Source organism: Talpa occidentalis, unplaced genomic scaffold, assembly GCF_014898055.3.
Source record: "Talpa occidentalis isolate TD23 unplaced genomic scaffold, MPIMG_talOcc4v2.1 talOcc4.7, whole genome shotgun sequence".
NCBI lineage: Eukaryota > Metazoa > Chordata > Mammalia > Eulipotyphla > Talpidae > Talpa > Talpa occidentalis.
This window is the reverse complement of record NW_023605083.1, coordinates 21,858,075-21,877,174: the sequence shown is the minus strand read 5'-3', so window position 1 is coordinate 21,877,174 and position 19,100 is coordinate 21,858,075. Positions and strand designations below refer to the sequence as shown.

Sequence of the window (19,100 nt, the reverse complement as noted above, 5' to 3'; positions counted from 1 at the left end):
GCTAGGGTAGGCCTCCCTGGTGGCACAGAGGTTAAAGACACAGGGCTATCAAGCTATCTCCAGCCACTGCAACATGAATTTGATCCCGGGCCAGAGATGTAACCTACAAGGCACAGCAGACTTCTGTCTTGCCTGCTGCTCCCTCAGCAGTGTATTTCAGTAGATCCACTGTTTCTGGTGTTTCCTCTCACCCCCTGCACCTCTGGCCTGCACCATAGTGCTTATATGTGTTAATAAATAAATCTTTAAAAAATAAATAAAATTGAACTAGGGATAAGGCAAATATAAACAAACATCCTTGAAATCCTGTAAAATTGTTATATAATAGACTATACATTTTTGACTTTGAAAATTCTAATTGCCAGCTTAGATGGGGAGATATATCAGTTGCATAATCTAGTTTTCAGTCAAGAATCACCTATTCTTGCTACTTTTAATGATTTCCATTCTCAGGGTTAGTGATAAGATCAGTTCATGCCATTTGAATTAGACAGCTTTGTCTGACTTTTGAACTGAATTTGAGAATTTATATTAAAATCTTAAATTTTCTAAAAGAATGACAACATTTTTGTTTTGGTCAGTCTACCCTGTAAATATTTTTGAAAAGTTTAATAATAGGTAAATGCCAACAGGAGCTTTGTAATATACACTAAGAAATACATTTTAAAATTTGTTTTAAGCTAGGAATGCCATTAATCTATTACTGACTTTAATATGGCATTAACAAATTTCCTTTTTTTTTCTAAAGGTATTGCCCTTCCTGTAAAACTGATTCCAGTGAAGTTGTAAAGGCTGGTGAAAGACTCAAGATGAGTAAAAAGAAAGCAAAAATGCCATCAGCAAGTACAGAAAGCCGGAGAGATTGGGGCAGGGTAAAGAAGAAAGTTTCTTCTTCCTAGTTATACAATTTGTTACTATAATTCAAGTTAGAATGTTGTAGTACCCATAATAGCAAAGGTATAGGTGTTATTTAAATATCAGCTATAATAGCAAATAATTTTATTTAGACATAACTTGTTATGCCATAATTATTAATTATAAGTTGATATGACTATGTAAATTGTCATGTGTTTAGCATGTAAATAGTTGGGTTTCTATTTTATTCCCATTTTGTAAGAATTAAGAGCTTTCTTTAAGATTTTACACAACTTATTTCTCAAGCAGCTTGTTCTGTGACTTGTAGGGAATGGCCTGTGTTGGTCGCACTAAAGAATGTACTATTGTTCCTTCCAATCATTATGGACCTATTCCTGGGATCCCTGTAGGATCAACTTGGAGATTTAGAGTTCAGGTATGTTTTTAAATAGGCTTACTTGAAAGGGTGAAAGTCGGTACAGTTCAAATTATGACAATATCAGTGTCTGTTGATTAAATGGACTAATTTAGGAAGTATCAAATGGCCTTCAGTTGTTAGAATGAGATTTTCTGTAGTATGGGTAGACTCTATCCAGAGGAACGGTCATCATGGAATTAGGCATCACTCTGCCTTTTCATCACTGTTTTACTTACTCTTCTGTTATTATTATGGTAGTTTTTTTTCTTTTTTTATTTTATATACAACATACTTCAATTTTGTGCAATGTATGCTATCTCATCTCGATTATAGTCCCCATGAAATTCCCACCACTAATTATGGTAGTTAATATTAGTAGTATATTAAACTTTCCAAAGAATTTTCTTGCCAAAAATTTAAACACAGGGCCTCCCCGGTGGCACAGTGGGTTGAGTGCAGCGCTCTGAGGCTGTCCACAGCCTCCACAGCGCCAGTTCAATTCCCGGTCAGCCGGGGAGATTCCCACATGGTGCGGCAGACCTCTCCTGTCTTGCCCTCTGCTCCCCTCAGCAGCATATTTCAGTCGATCCGCCTGTTCTGTCCCCCACTCTGTCTCTGGTGGATTCTCTCACCCTCCTGTGCCTCTGGCCTGTGCTCCAGTGCTTGTATAAATAAATAAATAAAGATTTTTTTTTTTTAAATTTAAACACAGTAGAAGTAATTCAAAAATTAAATTAAAACATTAATCTTTTTTTTTAATTGAGGTAAAATTGGTTTATAACACTGTACCTGATTTAGGGGCATAGGTTTAAATATATGTTACCGTACTACTCCTACTTAAAAGTACCCATAGTCCTTTATTCTAAGCCATTGGGCCCTCTTTTTATTTTATTCCCATCCACCTGGCTAAAATATTAATTTTTTTAAGTCATGTGGTGAGTTCTCATTGATGTCACTGAACACCAAGAAAATTCATTTCAGTTGTTTTCTTTGGGGTTTCTCTTCCTGAATGAATGTTAACATAGATATTGGTCAAAGGGAGTGCCATATAATCCAAGGATAAAATTACTTCTCTTTTTACCTTGAAGAAGACTCTATTATATTCAGTCTGATTGCTTGTTTAGAAAGGTAGTTTTATTATTATGGAAAATTTAATATAAAAAAATCTCTTTGTTTAAGCAGTTTCCAATTAAAGTCACTCAGGATTCTGAACTTTAAATAAACATCAAGTGTCCTTGGTGTTTAGAATGTTAATAAAATTTATAATTTTATTTTAAATAATGTAACACACATACCCAGAGTTACATAGTCAATTCTTCTGGATTTACCTCATTTCTACGTGACATGTTTATATTGCTTCTATCTTCATAATTTAATTGTATTAACTTCCTTCTATGGAAGGTTAACATTTACTTTAATAGATTTTGTCCCCCCATTCTTGCAAAGGTTTTATTGTAATTTTGGCTAAATGTTTATTTAGTCGATGTTTATATTGTGTGATTTTGGCTCTATAAATGCAGTGTATTAAAATAATATCTATACGGGCCTCCCTGGTGGCGCAAGGGTTAGGATGCAACCTTTGAAGTTAATCGGTTGCCACTGCAGCATGAGTTCAATCCCTGGCCAGGGAGCTACCCGCATGGTGCAGCAGACCTCTCCTGGCTTGCCTGCTGCTCCCCTCAGCAGTGTACTTCAGTTGCTCTGCCTGTTCTGCTCCTCACTTTGTCTCTAGTGAATCCTCTCACCACCCCCCACACTTCTGGCCTGTACCCCAGTTCTTGTATGCGTGGATAAATAAATCTTTTAAAAAAAAAATCTATACAGTGAAAATACATGTGGTATTTTATATGAGCTAATTGCCTTATTTTTTATTTATTTTTTGTACCTTTAACTAATTAATTTCCAAACTCTAAAAACCCTTTTAATGTGGTCTAAGATGACTTTGAGATTGTTGGTCTGAGTAACTAGAAAAATCGCTTGCCATTTAGAAAGTGGGGAATATTCGGATTTTTATAAGGGTTGGTGAGATTGGGAATTAAAGTGATCCTATATGTGAAGTACTGGTATTTCCAAGGCCTAAATCTGAGTTCTGTTTTCACCAGCTTCTTGTTTGTTTCTAATGTGCCTCTTTCCCTAACCTACTATGCAGACTTGGATTTCAGCTTTTGTTTCTTTGTTAAGAAAAATGTATGACAAACACATGAATTATAAAACTTCTCTCAGGAAATCTCAAGAATCCAAATAAGTGACACTTGTTTCAATGAGTCATAATTGAAGATGGGGGGTAAAGCAGAGGCATTTAAATAGTAGAATACAGGCCTCCCTGGTGACACAAAGGGTTAAGTCTCAGTACTATGAAGCTGTCTGCAGCCACTGCAGCACAAGTTCTATCCCTGTTTGGGGAGCTGACCCACATGGCTCAGCAGACCTCTCCTGTCTCACCCACTACTCCCCTCAGCAGTGTATTTAAGTCAATCTGCCTGTTCTGTTCCCCACTTTATCTCTAATGAATCCTCTTACCCCCTGCCCTGTACTTCTGGCTTACACCCCAGCTCTTGTATGCATAAATAAATAAATTAAATCTTAAAGAAAATAGTAGACTAGCATGAGCTTAAGGAAAAGGGTGGCATATTTGGCTCAAACGTATAGGATCCTTGAAGGAGAAGCTGGAGATAAGACAGGAAAGTAGACAGAAGCCAGATTGAGAGAGGGTAATGTGTAATACTTAATTTAAGCTTGATACTGTAAGACAATTTATTTTAAGCAGTTGCACATTAAAAGCAGATTTTTTTCCCCCTTAAAACCATCACTGAGTTTTTGATGGGTAGAATAGGCTTAAAGGAACATTAGAGGCAGTGAGAAAAGGAGGTCTATTTTAAACATTTGTGACTCAAACTAAGTTTATAGCAGTGAAAATAGAAGTAGAAATGGTGGTTTTGCAACCCTTTGGAATCTAACTGCAGAACTGAGGCAACCAGAGTTGGCTGGAGGAGAGAGCAAAGGATAGAGTAAGCTCAATGGACCAATAAACTGTCAAGGAGGATTATGGGTGTTTTGGTGGTGGGCATGGTGTGGTCACTTGCATTCAGAGAGGTGTGAACCTGTACTCCTTAAATATACAATATTGTATACCAACATTAGTAAAAAATATTAAAATAAATGGTAGTGAGAGACTTGGGAAATCAAATCAGCAGTATATTGTGACCAAATGGGTTTAAAGAGTAAAAGAGAAGAATGACACTAATATGATTATTGCATTTCTGACCTGGCTAGGGAACATTGCCATAATCAAATGTAAAAATAAGAAGGAAGAGATCTGGATTCCTGAAAGTAAACTCCTTTTTACCTCATTTGAGCTAAATTTATCAATAAATATATGATGGTTATATCATAGTAATTTTGAAAATCAGAGTTCTAAGTCTGAGCAGTTTGAAGAATGATCAGCTCAGTACCTAGGGATATATACTTGGGAAGAATTAAAGTCAGAGAACAAAACAGAACTCTGGGTAACATTCAGATTTTAGGTGGAGGCTTTAAGGTTCAAGAATATATATTAAAGCATATTGTAAATTTAACTTAACCAAGATTTCAACCATATTTTAAGATTCTCATTTATTTTATAGGTGAGCGAAGCAGGTGTCCATAGGCCCCATGTTGGTGGAATTCATGGTCGAAGTAACGACGGAGCTTATTCTCTTGTCCTGGCTGGTGGATTTGCAGATGAAGTAGTAAGTCCTGATATAATCTTGTTCCTTAGAACTTGTTTGGATGACAGATGGCATTATACTTTAAGTGGTGAACTTAATGTCATATATACAGATGTTGATGTGTACATGAAACTTATATAATGTTATAAACCAGTGTTACTTCAATAAAAAATTTTTATAAAGAGCTTTATTTTACCATGTCAGATGGTGACCTTTAAAAAAACAGTCTTAGGCCACCCCTGGTGACGCAGGTGGTTGAACACAACGTTGTGAAGCTGTCCGCAGCCTCTGCAGCGCCAGTTGATCCTGGCTGGCCGGCGAGGGTCCCACATGGCACGGCAAATCTCTCCTGTCTCGCCTGCTGCTCCCCTCAGCAGTGAATTTCGTCATTCTGCCTGTTCTGTTCCCTGCTCTGTCTCTGGTGAATCCTGTCACCCTCCCACGCATCTGGCCTGTACCCCAGTTCTTGTATAAATAAATAAATAAATAAATCTTAAAAAAAAAGTCTTTTAAATTTAATTTAAAACAGGGGGAAAAAACCTATCTTGATCATTCAGTGAACTACAGGAGGCTTTGTTCAGGAAATATTCAAGTGGTTAGTTGCACATAAGTTACAAAATCAATCATCAGTCTTTGTGTGTACTGGTTTGATTTATATATATATGTAGTAACTGATTATTGCAATGAAAATACTCACATTCTCTATGGAATTCTTTTTTTTTAAGATCTATTTATTTATGCATATAAGAGCTGGGGTGTAGGCCAGAGATGCAGGGTTGGGGGGTGAGAGGAGTCACCAGGGACAGAGTGGGAAGAAGAATAGGCAGATCTTCTGAGATACACTGCTCAGGGGAGCAGCAGGTGAGACACAAGAGGTCTGCTGCCCTATATGGGTTAGCTCCCTGGCTGGGGATAGAACTCATGCTGCAGTTGCTGGTGATAGGTTGATGGCGCTGAGACTTTAACCCCTGTGCTACCAGGGAGGATCCTTATTGTGGTTTTAGTTAACATTTCCCCAGTGACTGATGATGTTGGACATGATTAATTTGTTTATTTGCTAAACATATAGCCTCTTTGGGGTATATCTCTTCAAGTCTTTTGCCCACTTTTAATTGGGTTTTGTTTGTTTTTTCTGTTTATTGGATATGTGATTTGCTGGTATTTTCTCCTAGTCTGTTTTGTTTCCTAGCTTCCATCGTATGTTATGATGAATTAGAGTAGCTATGGAGAGCACAAGATGTAGTATGTCTTCAGAGGTAGAAAAGTTTGCCCTCTTTCTGAAAGGCAAATTTGGTATATATATTATTAGCATAGAAAAAGAAATTTAAAATTGAAATATTCGGGCTAATCCTTTGAGTATTCCTATAGCATGCATATTTTGAAGCTATATATTTAAATATTTTATAGAGGGCCTCCCCGGTGGTGCAGCGGTTGAGCACTGGGTTGCAAAGCTGCCCGCAGCCTCTGCAGTGCCAGTTGGATCCCCGGCCGCCAGGCAAGGGTCCCACATGGCACGCAGACTTCTCTTGCCGCCCACTGCTCCTCTCAGCAGTGTACTTCATCAGTCTGCCTGTTCTGCTCTCCACTCTGGCTCTGGTGAATTCTCTCACCCTCCTGCGCTTCTGACTGTCCCCAGTGCTTGTATAAATAAAAAAATAAATCTTTAAAATAAATAAATAAATATTTTATAGAATGCAAGGATGTTATATAGTTTATTACAGTCAACACGTAGCATTTTTTTAATAAGGCTCTATAAGAAAATAAGCCAACAGAAAATGGAATCTCTTTAACATTTATTTTTTGTAGCTAGCTAATTATATTTGGTCTGGGCTCTGACATTTGTTGTATGTAAAACATTGCCAAAATTATTTAACTCCATTAAACCTCAATTTCTCCATGTGTGAAATAGAAAAAATACAATATTGTATTTGAAATTTTCCCTTATTTTTGGTAAGGCAACACCCCTAACACCCCAACCAAATATTCTGAATCTAAAACAAGAATTGGTGAAATTATACTTGGGTTTAGGTGTCTTACTGCTAAAAATCTTCTCCTGCAGGACCGAGGTGATGAATTCACATACACTGGGAGTGGTGGTAAAAATCTTGCTGGTAATAAAAGAATTGGTGCACCATCGGCTGATCAAACATTAACAAACATGAACAGGTATTCTTGAGTTTGTAAAGACTATTTGAAATGTGACCTTTGATTACAGGACTACAACTTGTAACTTAGACTCTAGAGGAACATCTTAAGTTAATAATTAAAGAAGTAAAATTAAAATTCCATTACTGAATATATAACTGTTTGTAAGCATCCTGACTTACTTCTTTGTATCATTATTTTTAAAATGGCATAATTCCTGGTTTTAATACCTGTGCTTTGCATTTAAAAATTTTGAAAGAAAGGAATCTACATAATAGAAGTGAAATTGAGAACTAGGTGGCTTATTTACTACCCCTAGGTTAAAGTTATGTTCTACTCATAACAGATTTATCTTTGAAAGTGACAAATTTCTTTCTAGAGGTAACTCTAGAAATATGCCTGTGTCTGAGAGGTCACATGTATGTGTATAAACAAAACACCAGATAACTCAATCAGAACTACACTCACGGTGATTTTAGGATTTATAATAATATGACGTCTTTTAAGTGTTATAAAAGAGAGCATTCTTTTCATTACAAAAGTGACCTTTTCTGACTAAATGCTTGTAAGGCATTACCAAAGAGCCACCTTGTACTGACCTTTATTCTACAGAAGTATTAAGTGACATTCCAGCTTTCATGGGAACATAAAATTTTATAGCTCCTAAAGTGTTTTATTTCATAAAAGAATGCATGCCAATACCAATAATAATTAAGTAACCAAAGCAATTAGATAGCAACAATCACATTTTAACGTGGTCATACTGATAATTTTTTGTGATCATTTCATAAAGTTGAGAAGTTTTGTATCCATTAAGAGTGTTTTTGTGAATTATTGAGTAAAAGTTTTTTTTTTTTTTTTTTGCTTTCTTGAGTCTAAATCAGTTTTAAATAGTGTGCCCTTAATTTATTACTATGTGAAATAAAGAATATACCAGTATGATTTTAAGACTTTGTTGCATACCAAGTTACATAGACTCTGTTTTTATGTCTTCCTTCTATATTATTTCTGACAGTAGGATTATTTTACTGAACCAGCAGAGGAGACAGGTCAGATTTGCTGGTGAAAACATTCCTGAGTCAGGAGTCCTGTCCTTAGCTAGTCTTTTTGTAACAAGAAAGCAGCTCTTCAGTAGAAATGATCTTAAGTTAGAAGTATTTGGATGTGTTTTCATCTAAGAAAATGTATCTTGAATTTGTACAAGGGTTTTTTCAAGCTGTCAAATCTGAAACTTTTATTTTCCTTCTAATAATAATAGATTATTTTGCCTGCATGAAACTTCTCTGATTACTACTTGCTCTTATAAAGTACAGAGTAGATTCTTTTCAAGCTATTGAGCACTCTAATAGGCACACCCTGTTTACCATCTATTATAATCATGTCAGAAAGTAATTGACAAGCAGTAAAAATGTTTATATTAAAAGGAAAATTGTAAAATTGAAATATTAACTCAAAACCATTAGAATTGACATTACTGAGACTAACATCCATTTAGTTAATTTTTACACTAAGCTGTGAGTACCCTTGTGATTGGAACAAGCTCTTGGGCAAATCTACCTGTATGTTTTATGAACATGAAAACTGAGGTAAAAGGGCCTTAGCTCCAGCCCATGACATAATCTTTCCTAACTAGTATATGGTTCAATTCATGTTTGCCTCTCTGAGACATACTGATACCTATTTCTTGCTTTTAAGAAGTTTGTTCCTGTTTCTTCTCAACTTTTCCACTTTATGAAAGTGAAGAGAGTACCAAGGTAACCTGACTATCCTTATCAGGGGACTTAGAAGCAACCCATTGAGCTGTAGGGAAAGGGAAAGGCTTATTGTTGTTTTGACTCATTTTATCCTCTTGGACTCTTCACATATTTGAACTCCCTGCATACTACATGAAACTAGAAGTGAGTTAACAATGCCAGTTAGTGGTAGCAGTCGTTATGACTGAAAGGTACCTGTGAGCACCAAAGCATTCCAATCATTAATAGGAAGGTAGTACTAAACCTTATGCTAACACTTCAAGAAGATAAACATATATATATATCTCATAGGTGTTCCATAAATAAGATGTAAAATTAACTCTACAGGTGATGGCTATATTTTCTTCTGCTCCCCAGAATTTCAATGCTTCTCCCTTTGAAATAAAAAAAGATAACTTGGCAAACCTTAACTCTTTGACTACATCTATGTTTTTTTTAACAATCACTTTCTTAAATTCATTTACTTTAACAACATAACACTGATCAAGAGATTTCAATAGATTAGTCATTTAAGTTTAATTGAGCCTGTAAGAAAGAATCTATATTCAGAAGTATTTTGTATTGTATTTTATTTTATCAGATTGTGTGTGTGTGTGCATGTAACTTTATATGTTCTCAGTGGTTTCTTTTCACTTAACTTAGGAAATAGGTGTCTTAGAGGAAAAAATACTAATTTTAAACAAATTCTAGGTTGGGTTGGGATTTTTGTGTTTTGTTTTTGTTGTTGTGGTGGGTTTTTTTTTTTTTTTTTTTTTTTTTGGTTTTTTTGGCAGGATTAAGTTCTGCCAAGAAAGGTCTTCTAACATCTACTAAACTTACTGATTACTTGCTACTAACAGAGTATATACTAAGGAAGCTTCAGCTAAATCAGGTGCTGCTTCCAATTCAGTGTTTCCCCTTTCTTCATGTATCATCAATAAAATGTAGTGATCTTATCAACCAAAATCTTTATTGTCATGATATAGCACAGACATTTGAATGCTTCAGTTTTATTTAAACTTATCTTTTCACTGGAGGTCTTTAAAGGATATTCTCATATTGAACTTGTTCTAAATATCTTCTAAACTTTAAGGAGTATCTGTTGTATGGAATGTGCAAAGTAGACATAGGAAGGTCATTTGTACCTTGCTGCCAAATTTATTTTTCTGGATTTCTTTCTACATTATTCCAGCATTTTACTTCACTCCCTTATCAGAAATAACTTACCAAAATCACTTGCTTTAGTTTTCCAACTTTCTCCCTCCCCTCAACAAACGTTATTTAAAGAAAATTCCATGTATTTCTAGTTGTTTTCTATTATACGTGGCACAGATGTTATTACTTTCAGAAGAACCCTACAGGCTATCTGAGAACCAATCCCCTGGCTTGGGGGTGACATCAGAAAACTGATTTGTCTTCTCTGCTGGTGGGGGAAAGCATAATCCTATTATCTGGAATAATATGGAAAGAATCATAGAATCTTAACCATCAGGTAAGGCATAATTCACCTTTTAATTGAGCTAATGATGCGTTATATACTTGAAGAAAGATTACTTGGTATAAAGACTTTGTTTTATTTTTTAGGGCGTTGGCCCTAAACTGTGATGCTCCATTGGATGATAAAATTGGAGCAGAGTCTCGGAATTGGAGAGCTGGTAAGCCAGTCAGAGTGATACGCAGTTTTAAAGGGAGGAAGATCAGCAAATATGCTCCTGAAGAAGGCAACAGATATGATGGCATTTATAAGGTGCTCTATCTGGCATGACATCTTGTTAGTCATTCTTCTTGGGCTTTCAAGACAGGGTTACCACAGGGAACTGCTCTACTGTGGGTGGGCTTGAGGAAACAGGCCATTTTCACTGGTATTTCTACTTTTTCTAGAAATGTAGCAGATGCACAAGTGAGCTCTTAACATGTATACTTTTAAGGCTTATTTGAAGTCCCTAAGGGCAGGGTCATATACAAGTATATACTCTCTCTGATAAAACCATTAAATAACTTTGCCATTATATATTTTTATTCTTATATATCTTTCAGAATGATTTTATTTGTAATAGTTTTCAAAGCAGAACACATTATAATTTTTAAAATAGGTAGTGTTCTTTGTTTAAAACAAGCATCTACTACCAACATTTTGTCCATTATGCACATTTCCATTAACTAATGAGCATAATCTTGTCATTATTTCAAATGGGTAGCATTCTGTACTTACTGAAACATTAATAAACATAATCATGGGAAATATGTTCAGAACAATATTTTAGTGAGTAGTCTTGATTTATTTACTATTTTTACAGTAAAGCAAGTATCTTTTGAAGTTGCATTTTGGTTCCACCATGTTTACTTAAACCACTAATATGGCAATATGAGTAAGTCTAAATTTTTAAATCTCAAGGTAGTACTGAAATATTATGATTTAGGTGGTGAAATACTGGCCAGAGATTTCATCAAGTCATGGATTCTTGGTTTGGCGCTACCTTTTAAGAAGAGACGATGTTGAACCTGCTCCTTGGACCTCAGAAGGAATAGAACGGTCAAGAAGATTATGTCTACGTTTACAGGTTAGATTACATTTGTTTACACTACTTGTACATTTCATAAAAACATACGCCTCTGTACAGTCTTATGTACCTTAACACTGGCTATAACCCACAACAATTGATCAGTGGACTATAAGGGGTGAGGAATGAGACCATGCAAGTATATAGAAGGACAAAAGTAAAAAGGTAGCATTCTACTAGGTGCCTAAGACCAAAAGTTGTGCTTGGGAAAAGCTGGGCTTATCAATGAAAGTAAAATGCTTTCAATTCTGTTTGGAATGACTTGAAGCATGAAGAAAAGGAATATATATAATTTAGGCACCGGAGACTTTGAAAAAGGAAGTTTATTCTAGAGGTCATGGGTTGTGTCTCTGGTAGGGAATGGGGGGGAGGTGGCTTGTAAGAGTGGTCTGCTTTCTACCCTTCTCACTTTTCCTCACCCCTTTTCTCTCTTCCCCCTCAAGCTGCTTCCCTGTCCTGTCACCACCTTTAGTGCTTTGCCTTATTTTTTTTTTTCCTTTGCCCATAATCAGCTATTAACCCACATAAGACTTTCTTGGTTTTGTGTGCATATACTGTATGGTATGGCTGCATTCCCCCTCCACTGTACACGCTAAACTTTATCCCTGACACTGACTTCAGAGCATGGTTCAGTTCATCCTCCATTCCCCATAACTGTGCTTCCTGTAAAGACTGCCAGCTTTGTCATTTCCCCTGGCTCTGCCCACACTGCATGTGTAGGGGCTGAACTATGGGCAAGTGTCTGACCACCCAGGCAGGTGAGTGTGTGTCTTCTAGTGCAAGTCTGTTTCTGTCTTTTTGTTTTCTTTTTAAACTCATAGTTATTTAAATGATGCCCATCAACTACTAAAATAACCCCCAAAATACTTTTTAAAGTTTAATATATTAAAGCCCATTAAAGTCAACTGTCATAAGATTTTTTTTCAGATCTACTTTTCAGCAGATCAATGTAGGTAGATTTAAAACTGAGCAGAATCATAAAAGCCCATCTACTATAATGAATTAGTACTATTACTGATGAGGCCTGAAATACAATGAGATTTAAATATGAATACTAGCACAAAACATGCCCAGCCCCCCACCAAAAAGAAGGAAAAGTAGCCAGTAAAATGCAAGGATAATAGGTAGAATTTATTCCTTGAGGTTTACCCTTTGGCTGATAAGGAATTAAGTAATTTAGTTGCTTTAGTTCTTCTAAAAGCTTCACACCCCAATTTTAGAAGATAAGAAATTTGACCCTTAATATTTTGACCCTTAATTTGGCTTTGTTGGAGTTTTTTGTTTTTAAGATTGTCCACAATTTAGTGTAATCCCATATATGTGGGTACCATCTATTGTGCTCTGTGGTTGGCTTCATTTACCTTCCTATCCAGATTGTACTTTCCTTTCTTCCTCAGACCTTTCAAGCCACCTAGTCACATCTCCTGAAAACTTATTAACCCCCCTCTTAGATCTGAAACTAAGATCATTGTATTACAAAATGAAATATCTTAATAGTCAAAACCACATGGTTTTATACTGAACTTAAGATTTTTTAAGTTTTATTTCTTTAAATATCTGTTTCCTTTATATTGTCTTTCAGTTCAGGGAAAATAAAGACTCTTCCCCACCCTCCCCATTAAAAATTTATCACCAAGATCTAGAACCCATCCACATCTCTGTGAACCTTAAGTCTACATTGTGCTTTTTTTCTCCCTCAGTATCCAGTAGGTTACCCTTCAGATAAGGAAGGGAAGAAGGCTAAAGGACAGTCAAAGAAACAGACCAGTGGAGTCTCCAAAAGGTCAAATATAGATGGTAAGTAATGGTTACAGAACATAAATTTTGATAACATAGTTTCTAATAAAATGTTTGGAGAATAAATTGAAATTCATAAGAAAGTAAATGTAAAGTCAAAGGTTTTTTCCTAGGGAGAGGGGAATGACTTTTTTTGTATTTTAAGTGTCAGAGTCAAAATAACAAATAGTATCCTACACTCAGGGTGAATCAGTTGCTGCTTTAGCAGATTATATTCATGCTAAACCAGTCAATGCTTTTGTTTCATAGTTCTACTTAGAATCTCTTGTAAGTCTACTGATGTATTCTTATTTATTTGTTTGTTTAAGATTTATTTATTTATACAAGAACTGGGGTACAGGCTAGAAGCGGGGGAGGGTAAGAGGATTCGCCAGAGACAGAGCAGGGAGCAGAACAGGCAGACAGACCAAAATACACTGCTGAGGGGAGCAGCGGGTGAGGCAGGAGAGGTCTGCCGCGCCATGTGGATTTCTCACTGGTCAGCGGGAATCGAACCAGCGCTGCAAAGGCTGCGGCTTCACAGTGCTGTGCTCAACCCACTGTGCCACCAGGGAGGCCCTGCTGATGTATTTTTAAATAAATCTAGATGATTGTCCAAGTGCCTCCAAAGTGTTCAAAGCATCAGATTCATCGGAAGCTGTTGAAGCTTTCCAACTAACTCCTCAACAACAAAACTTAATCAAGGAAGATCATCAAAACCAGAAGCTATGGGATGAAGTACTTGCATCTCTTGTGGAAGGACCAGTATGTACAGATTTTTTTTTTAGTAAGAATGTTCTATATTAACAAATAATGAAAAATAATTTCCCTTTAAAGCGTTATTTTCACAAGTCAGTCAAAATTTACTTTTTATCCATTGTCCAGTGCCACCACCTTTCAGAAATCAATTGAGGAAGTATATAAAATGTTATAATGTTGATTTTAGATCTCTTATGTGTTTTTTTCTTTTTTAATGGCCCTTTTATTATTGCCAAGTTTCTGTTACTATCATAATTTTTTTTCCTTTTTAAAACACCATTATGCGTTACATTCTTTGCTCTTACCCTTCACCCTACTCCTCTCTAATGACTTCAATACCGATGTTAAATCCACTAGTTAACTAATTATTTTTGTTTAATCTGTTAATTTGCTTTGTTTCCTTATACTCCATAGATGAGGACAATCATCCAATATTTGTTTTCCTCCTTCTGAATTACTTCACATAGCATAATCTGCTCAAGTTCATCACATTTTGTTGCAAATAGAAAAATTTCATGTTTTATCTAGCTGAATAGCATTCCATTGTGTATATATACCACATCTTCTTTATCCAGTCATTTATATATGGGACGATTAAGTTGTTTCCATATCTTAGTTTTGAAAAATACTGCACGAGACATAGGAGTATATGTATCTCTTCAAGTCAATAATTTCATGTTCTTTGGATACTCAGAAGAGGGATTGCTAGATTATATGATAGTTCTATTTTCAGTTTTTTGAGGGAACTCCATACTGTTTTCCAAAATGGTTGCTGCAGTTTACATTCCACCAACAGTGTCCAAGGGTTCCTTTTTCTTTGCACCCTCACCAATACTTGCTTTTAAATTTTTTTGATATAAGACATTCTCACAGGTGTAAGATGATATCTCATGGTTTTGATCTGTATCTTTCTAATAGTAAGTGGTGATGAGCATTTTTTTACTTGTGTCTCTTGCTAGCTGTATGTTCTCTTTGAAAAAGTTTTATTGAGAATTTTCTCCCATTTTTTTATTGGATTTGATTTCTTTACATATTTTGGGTACTAACCCCCTGATGGATATTATATCTTTTCCTGTTTAATAGCCTGTCTCTTCATTCTGATATTTTCTTTCATTTTGTAGAAACTTTAATTTGATATAATCCTATTTGTTATTTTTGCTTTCATTTCCCTTGCCATTAGCATTGAGTCTCTAAGGCCAATGTCTTGGAATGTATTGCCTGTTTTCCTCTATGTATTTTATGGCTTCAGGTTTTACAGCCAAGTCTTTGATCCATTTTTAAATTTATTTTTGTGTATGAGATAGAGTGATCTAATTTCATTCTTTTATATGTGGTAGTCCAGTTTTCCCAGCACCACTTGTTGAAGAGATTTCCCTTTCTCTATTGTTGGGTATGGTTTCTTTGTCATAAATTAACTGTTGATATATGTGTCAGTTTGTTTGGTGGCATAAAGATTCTATTCCATTTTTCCATATGTCTATTTTTACTCCAGTATCATACTGCTTTAATAAATGTGGCTTTATAGTATAGTTTGAATTTGAGTAACAGAATGCCTCCATTTGTATTCTTTTTCTCAACATTGCTTTAGCTGTTTGGGGGTCTTTTGTGTTCCCATAAGAATTTTAGTATTTGTTCTATTTCCTTAAAAAATGTCACTGGAATTTTGTTAGGTATTGCATTGAATCTGTATATTTCTTTAAATAAGATGGCCATTTTAACAATACTAATTCTCCCTATCCATGGACACAGAATAGCCTTCCATCTGTTTGTGTCTTTGTATTTCTGTTGAGGTAATATTGGATTACAACGCTGTATATAATTCAGAGTTATAGGATCACATCTCTTCAGATGTGTGTTACCGTAACACGCCCACGACCAAGGCACCTATAGTTCCTCACTATACTGAGCCCCTCCAGATCCTGTATTAATTATAAGTAATAATTAATGTCTTAATTTAAAAAATATTAAATATGACTGGCAATTTTTTCTAATTAGAATTTTATTAGCATACTATAGAATATTAATTCTTTTTCTTCCCCGTTGATATTATTTTAGAATTTTCTGAAAAAATTGGAACAATCTTTTATGTGTGTTTGCTGCCAGGAGCTAGTTTACCAGCCTGTAACAACAGATTGTCTCCACAATGTCTGCAAAGTAAGTAGAATTCCACTCTCATTTCCCATTATCAGACTAAAAGTTAGTGTAACTCCAAATCTTTTAGGATGTGAGGAAGCATTTTTCCATGAAACCAGAATAGGTATGGAACCTTGTTGATTAAGAAGCATTTACTTACATCTTGGTGATAAATTTATGTTTTAATTTTATAAATAGTAATTCAGATATATATGGTTGATGTATATGGTGTTCTATCATGTTGGGAATTGTTGGTGTTGAAATGGAAAAGAGCAGAGTCAGGTATCATTTGATGTTTTCTAAGTTATAAAGATATAAACTAAGTTATAGCTTACAAATATTATGTATTAAACTGAAACCATTCTATGCACTTAATGGAATCTAAAATATATATTATGTTGGCAACATGTCCAGAGGAATTGATTATTGAGTTTTCAGTGTAGTATAAAAGAAAAATTTGAGTTTTAGTCAAACTTAGATTGGAATCTTGTGCTACTGCTTGATGATGGCCGTGTACCCTAACCCAATTTCTGATTTTTAGTTTCTTTTATAAAATGGAAACAAATCATGTTTTACATGATTTACATTTTCATTTAAATTTTTTTGTATAACTCTGAGTCTATATTTTTGGAAGATACATAGTATGTTAAATGATTGGATGGAATATGTAACATAGTCTTAAGCAAGAGAATATAAGGTTTTTTTTAGTACTCTTAGGAAAGGATTAAAGTCCAACCTAGACAATAATCTCCCACCCTCCTTTTACTTGATGAGGAAATTAAAGTGCACAGAGGTTAAGTCATTTACCTGAACTCTCATGGTTTGTGCTGGAGGTGGAACTAAAGCTGTGTGTATAGGCTATTTCATTTTAAATCTTCCCTCTTATTACCAAACAGTAAGTTTTTAATTGGAATTTAAAAGCATATCTTGTTGAGTACTTTTCTACATGCTTTATCTTCAGATGAAAGTGGATATCTTTTTTTTTTTTTTCTCCACTTTAGGATTGTTTACAGCGCTCTTTTAAGGCTCAAGTTTTCTCCTGCCCTGCTTGCCGGCATGATCTTGGCCAGAATTACATCATGATTCCCAATGAGATTCTGCAGACTCTACTTGACCTATTCTTCCCTGGCTACAGCAAAGGACGATGATCTCTCTGCTTCTACCATGTTGCTCCTGGTTGGCTTTTTGGACAATAAAGAATCTAAAATGGGTGGAATGGGTGGAGTATGGAAGCAAAGGCAGACCATATCTCTCACATTCTGAAGCAGCTAATCCTCTTTCCTACGTAGCCATCATCTTGTGTGTGTAGTAAGAGGCCCATTTCTCAGCTGTCTTTTAAATATCAAAAGGTAGTTCCTGCCAGTAACAACTAGTTTTAATGAGTAAAAAGTCAAAGCCTCAGCTCTAGTTGATATCCAAGTTATGATTTATTTTGCAACTACCTCAGGACAGAAAAGATTTATGGGAATTTTTTAAATCATTGAATAATTAGTTAAATGAAATTTTAGCTACACACTGCCTCTCAATTATTAGTTGTGCCTGGTTCATTTAATTTGATTTTACAGAAAAGGAAATGACACTTGAGATCTTTGGAATGAACGCAGCTTCTGTAGTGTGCATACTTTTTTTAATGTCTCTTCTTCCATGGCAATGTGTGTTTTTTAGCCCATTTTGTGAACTCCATTGTGCTTTTTTCTGGTGTTTTATGCAAGTTGACTACTAATGACTAATGAGAACAATATGAATGCATTGTTGCTGCATTAGTGTAATGTGGTGTGGTTTTGCACTTAAAAGAGGTATTCAGATGCTCTAGTTGTAAATGTTCATGAAAAGCCTCTTCTGTACTAGTCAAACTGCTTTTAGTGAGTCTCACCAGTGATTTTACATCTGCAGAGCATTGAGGGCTGGGCTGACTTTTGAGAGGATTGAAATTGCTTCAAAATTGTGATCCTAAATTTTATATTCACTATATTCCCTAAAGTATACCTTAATAAATATTTTATGACCAGAAAAATAGCTCATCTTGCTTCAGTTTTTTTAATATTTGTCTGTCTTATAGTATGTATTTTTAAGAATCAGTCATTCCCAGAGTATTTCATTGTATGTTTTTATTGAAACAGACATTTTATACAATTTTTACTATTGATTTTTGGTAATGAGATCTAGTATGAAATCTTAAGCAGCTAAAGACAGATTTCTCCCTGTATTTGATTTTTTTTTTAGCTAGTTGGGAAGCATTCTCAAAATAAGACCCTAATGATTTTTTTTTCTCCGTAACAACTCAGTCATGTTCAATTTTAGCATAATCAGTGGTACTTTTTACTTAACAGACATGATATTATAGAACATTATTCTAGTCTCTGAAACTATTGAGAAAATACTAGAATTATTTATCTTGAGATTGGTAATGGTTATATATATTAAGCTCTAAACTTAGAATTTGTGCTTTTTACTATGTGCACTTCATGCGTCAACAAACAGCATAAAGATAAGCAAAACAAATAAATCATTAAATAACTGCCGAAACTTCAGCCATACTCTACCCACATGGTTCCTGCAGTATTAAGTTTACAACTCTTAAAATTGTATTACTTAAAGGAGAACATTTTAGCTACCTGGAAAACTCAGCTTTTTTTAAATTTTATTTTATATATTTTTACATGATTTTTCATTTTTGCACAATGTATGCATTTTCATTTTGGTTATATTCCCCATACAATTCCCACCCCCCTTATTTTCACCCTAATCCCTCCTCCACTCCCCTCTGCCCCTGTAGTATATCTCTGGTTTATAATTGCTTGTTGATTTTGATTTTTACTTTATTATAATCAGTCTTTTTCCTGGTCACTTATTTAGGTTTTCTAAATTCCTGCTAGAGTGAGATCATCCGGTATTTTTCTTTTTCTTTCTGGCTTATTTCACTGAAACTCAGCTATTTATAGTAACGGTTCTAGAGAGCTGCAATTTTTACCTTTTTATTTGCATGTTTTGCTCGACATTTTTAAAAATTGAT

At 35.0% G+C, this 19,100-nt stretch overlaps 1 protein-coding gene across 1 annotated transcript in view; it reads left to right on the top strand.

The window, feature by feature from the left end:
- The window catches only part of UHRF2 (ubiquitin like with PHD and ring finger domains 2), a 71,198-nt gene extending 53,097 nt beyond the window's left edge, over positions 1-18,101 (top strand). Inside the window, exons 7-16 of the mRNA XM_037494907.2 lie at positions 749-872; positions 1,184-1,291; positions 4,897-5,001; positions 7,040-7,146; positions 10,443-10,605; positions 11,279-11,419; positions 13,120-13,216; positions 13,803-13,960; positions 16,010-16,108; positions 17,089-18,101. Coding sequence (XP_037350804.1) covers positions 749-872; positions 1,184-1,291; positions 4,897-5,001; positions 7,040-7,146; positions 10,443-10,605; positions 11,279-11,419; positions 13,120-13,216; positions 13,803-13,960; positions 16,010-16,108; positions 17,089-17,235 — 1,249 coding nt within the window. The 3' untranslated portion in view covers positions 17,236-18,101. The remainder of the gene's footprint in view (positions 1-748; positions 873-1,183; positions 1,292-4,896; positions 5,002-7,039; positions 7,147-10,442; positions 10,606-11,278; positions 11,420-13,119; positions 13,217-13,802; positions 13,961-16,009; positions 16,109-17,088) is intronic.
- The last annotated feature ends 999 nt before the right edge of the window (positions 18,102-19,100 follow it).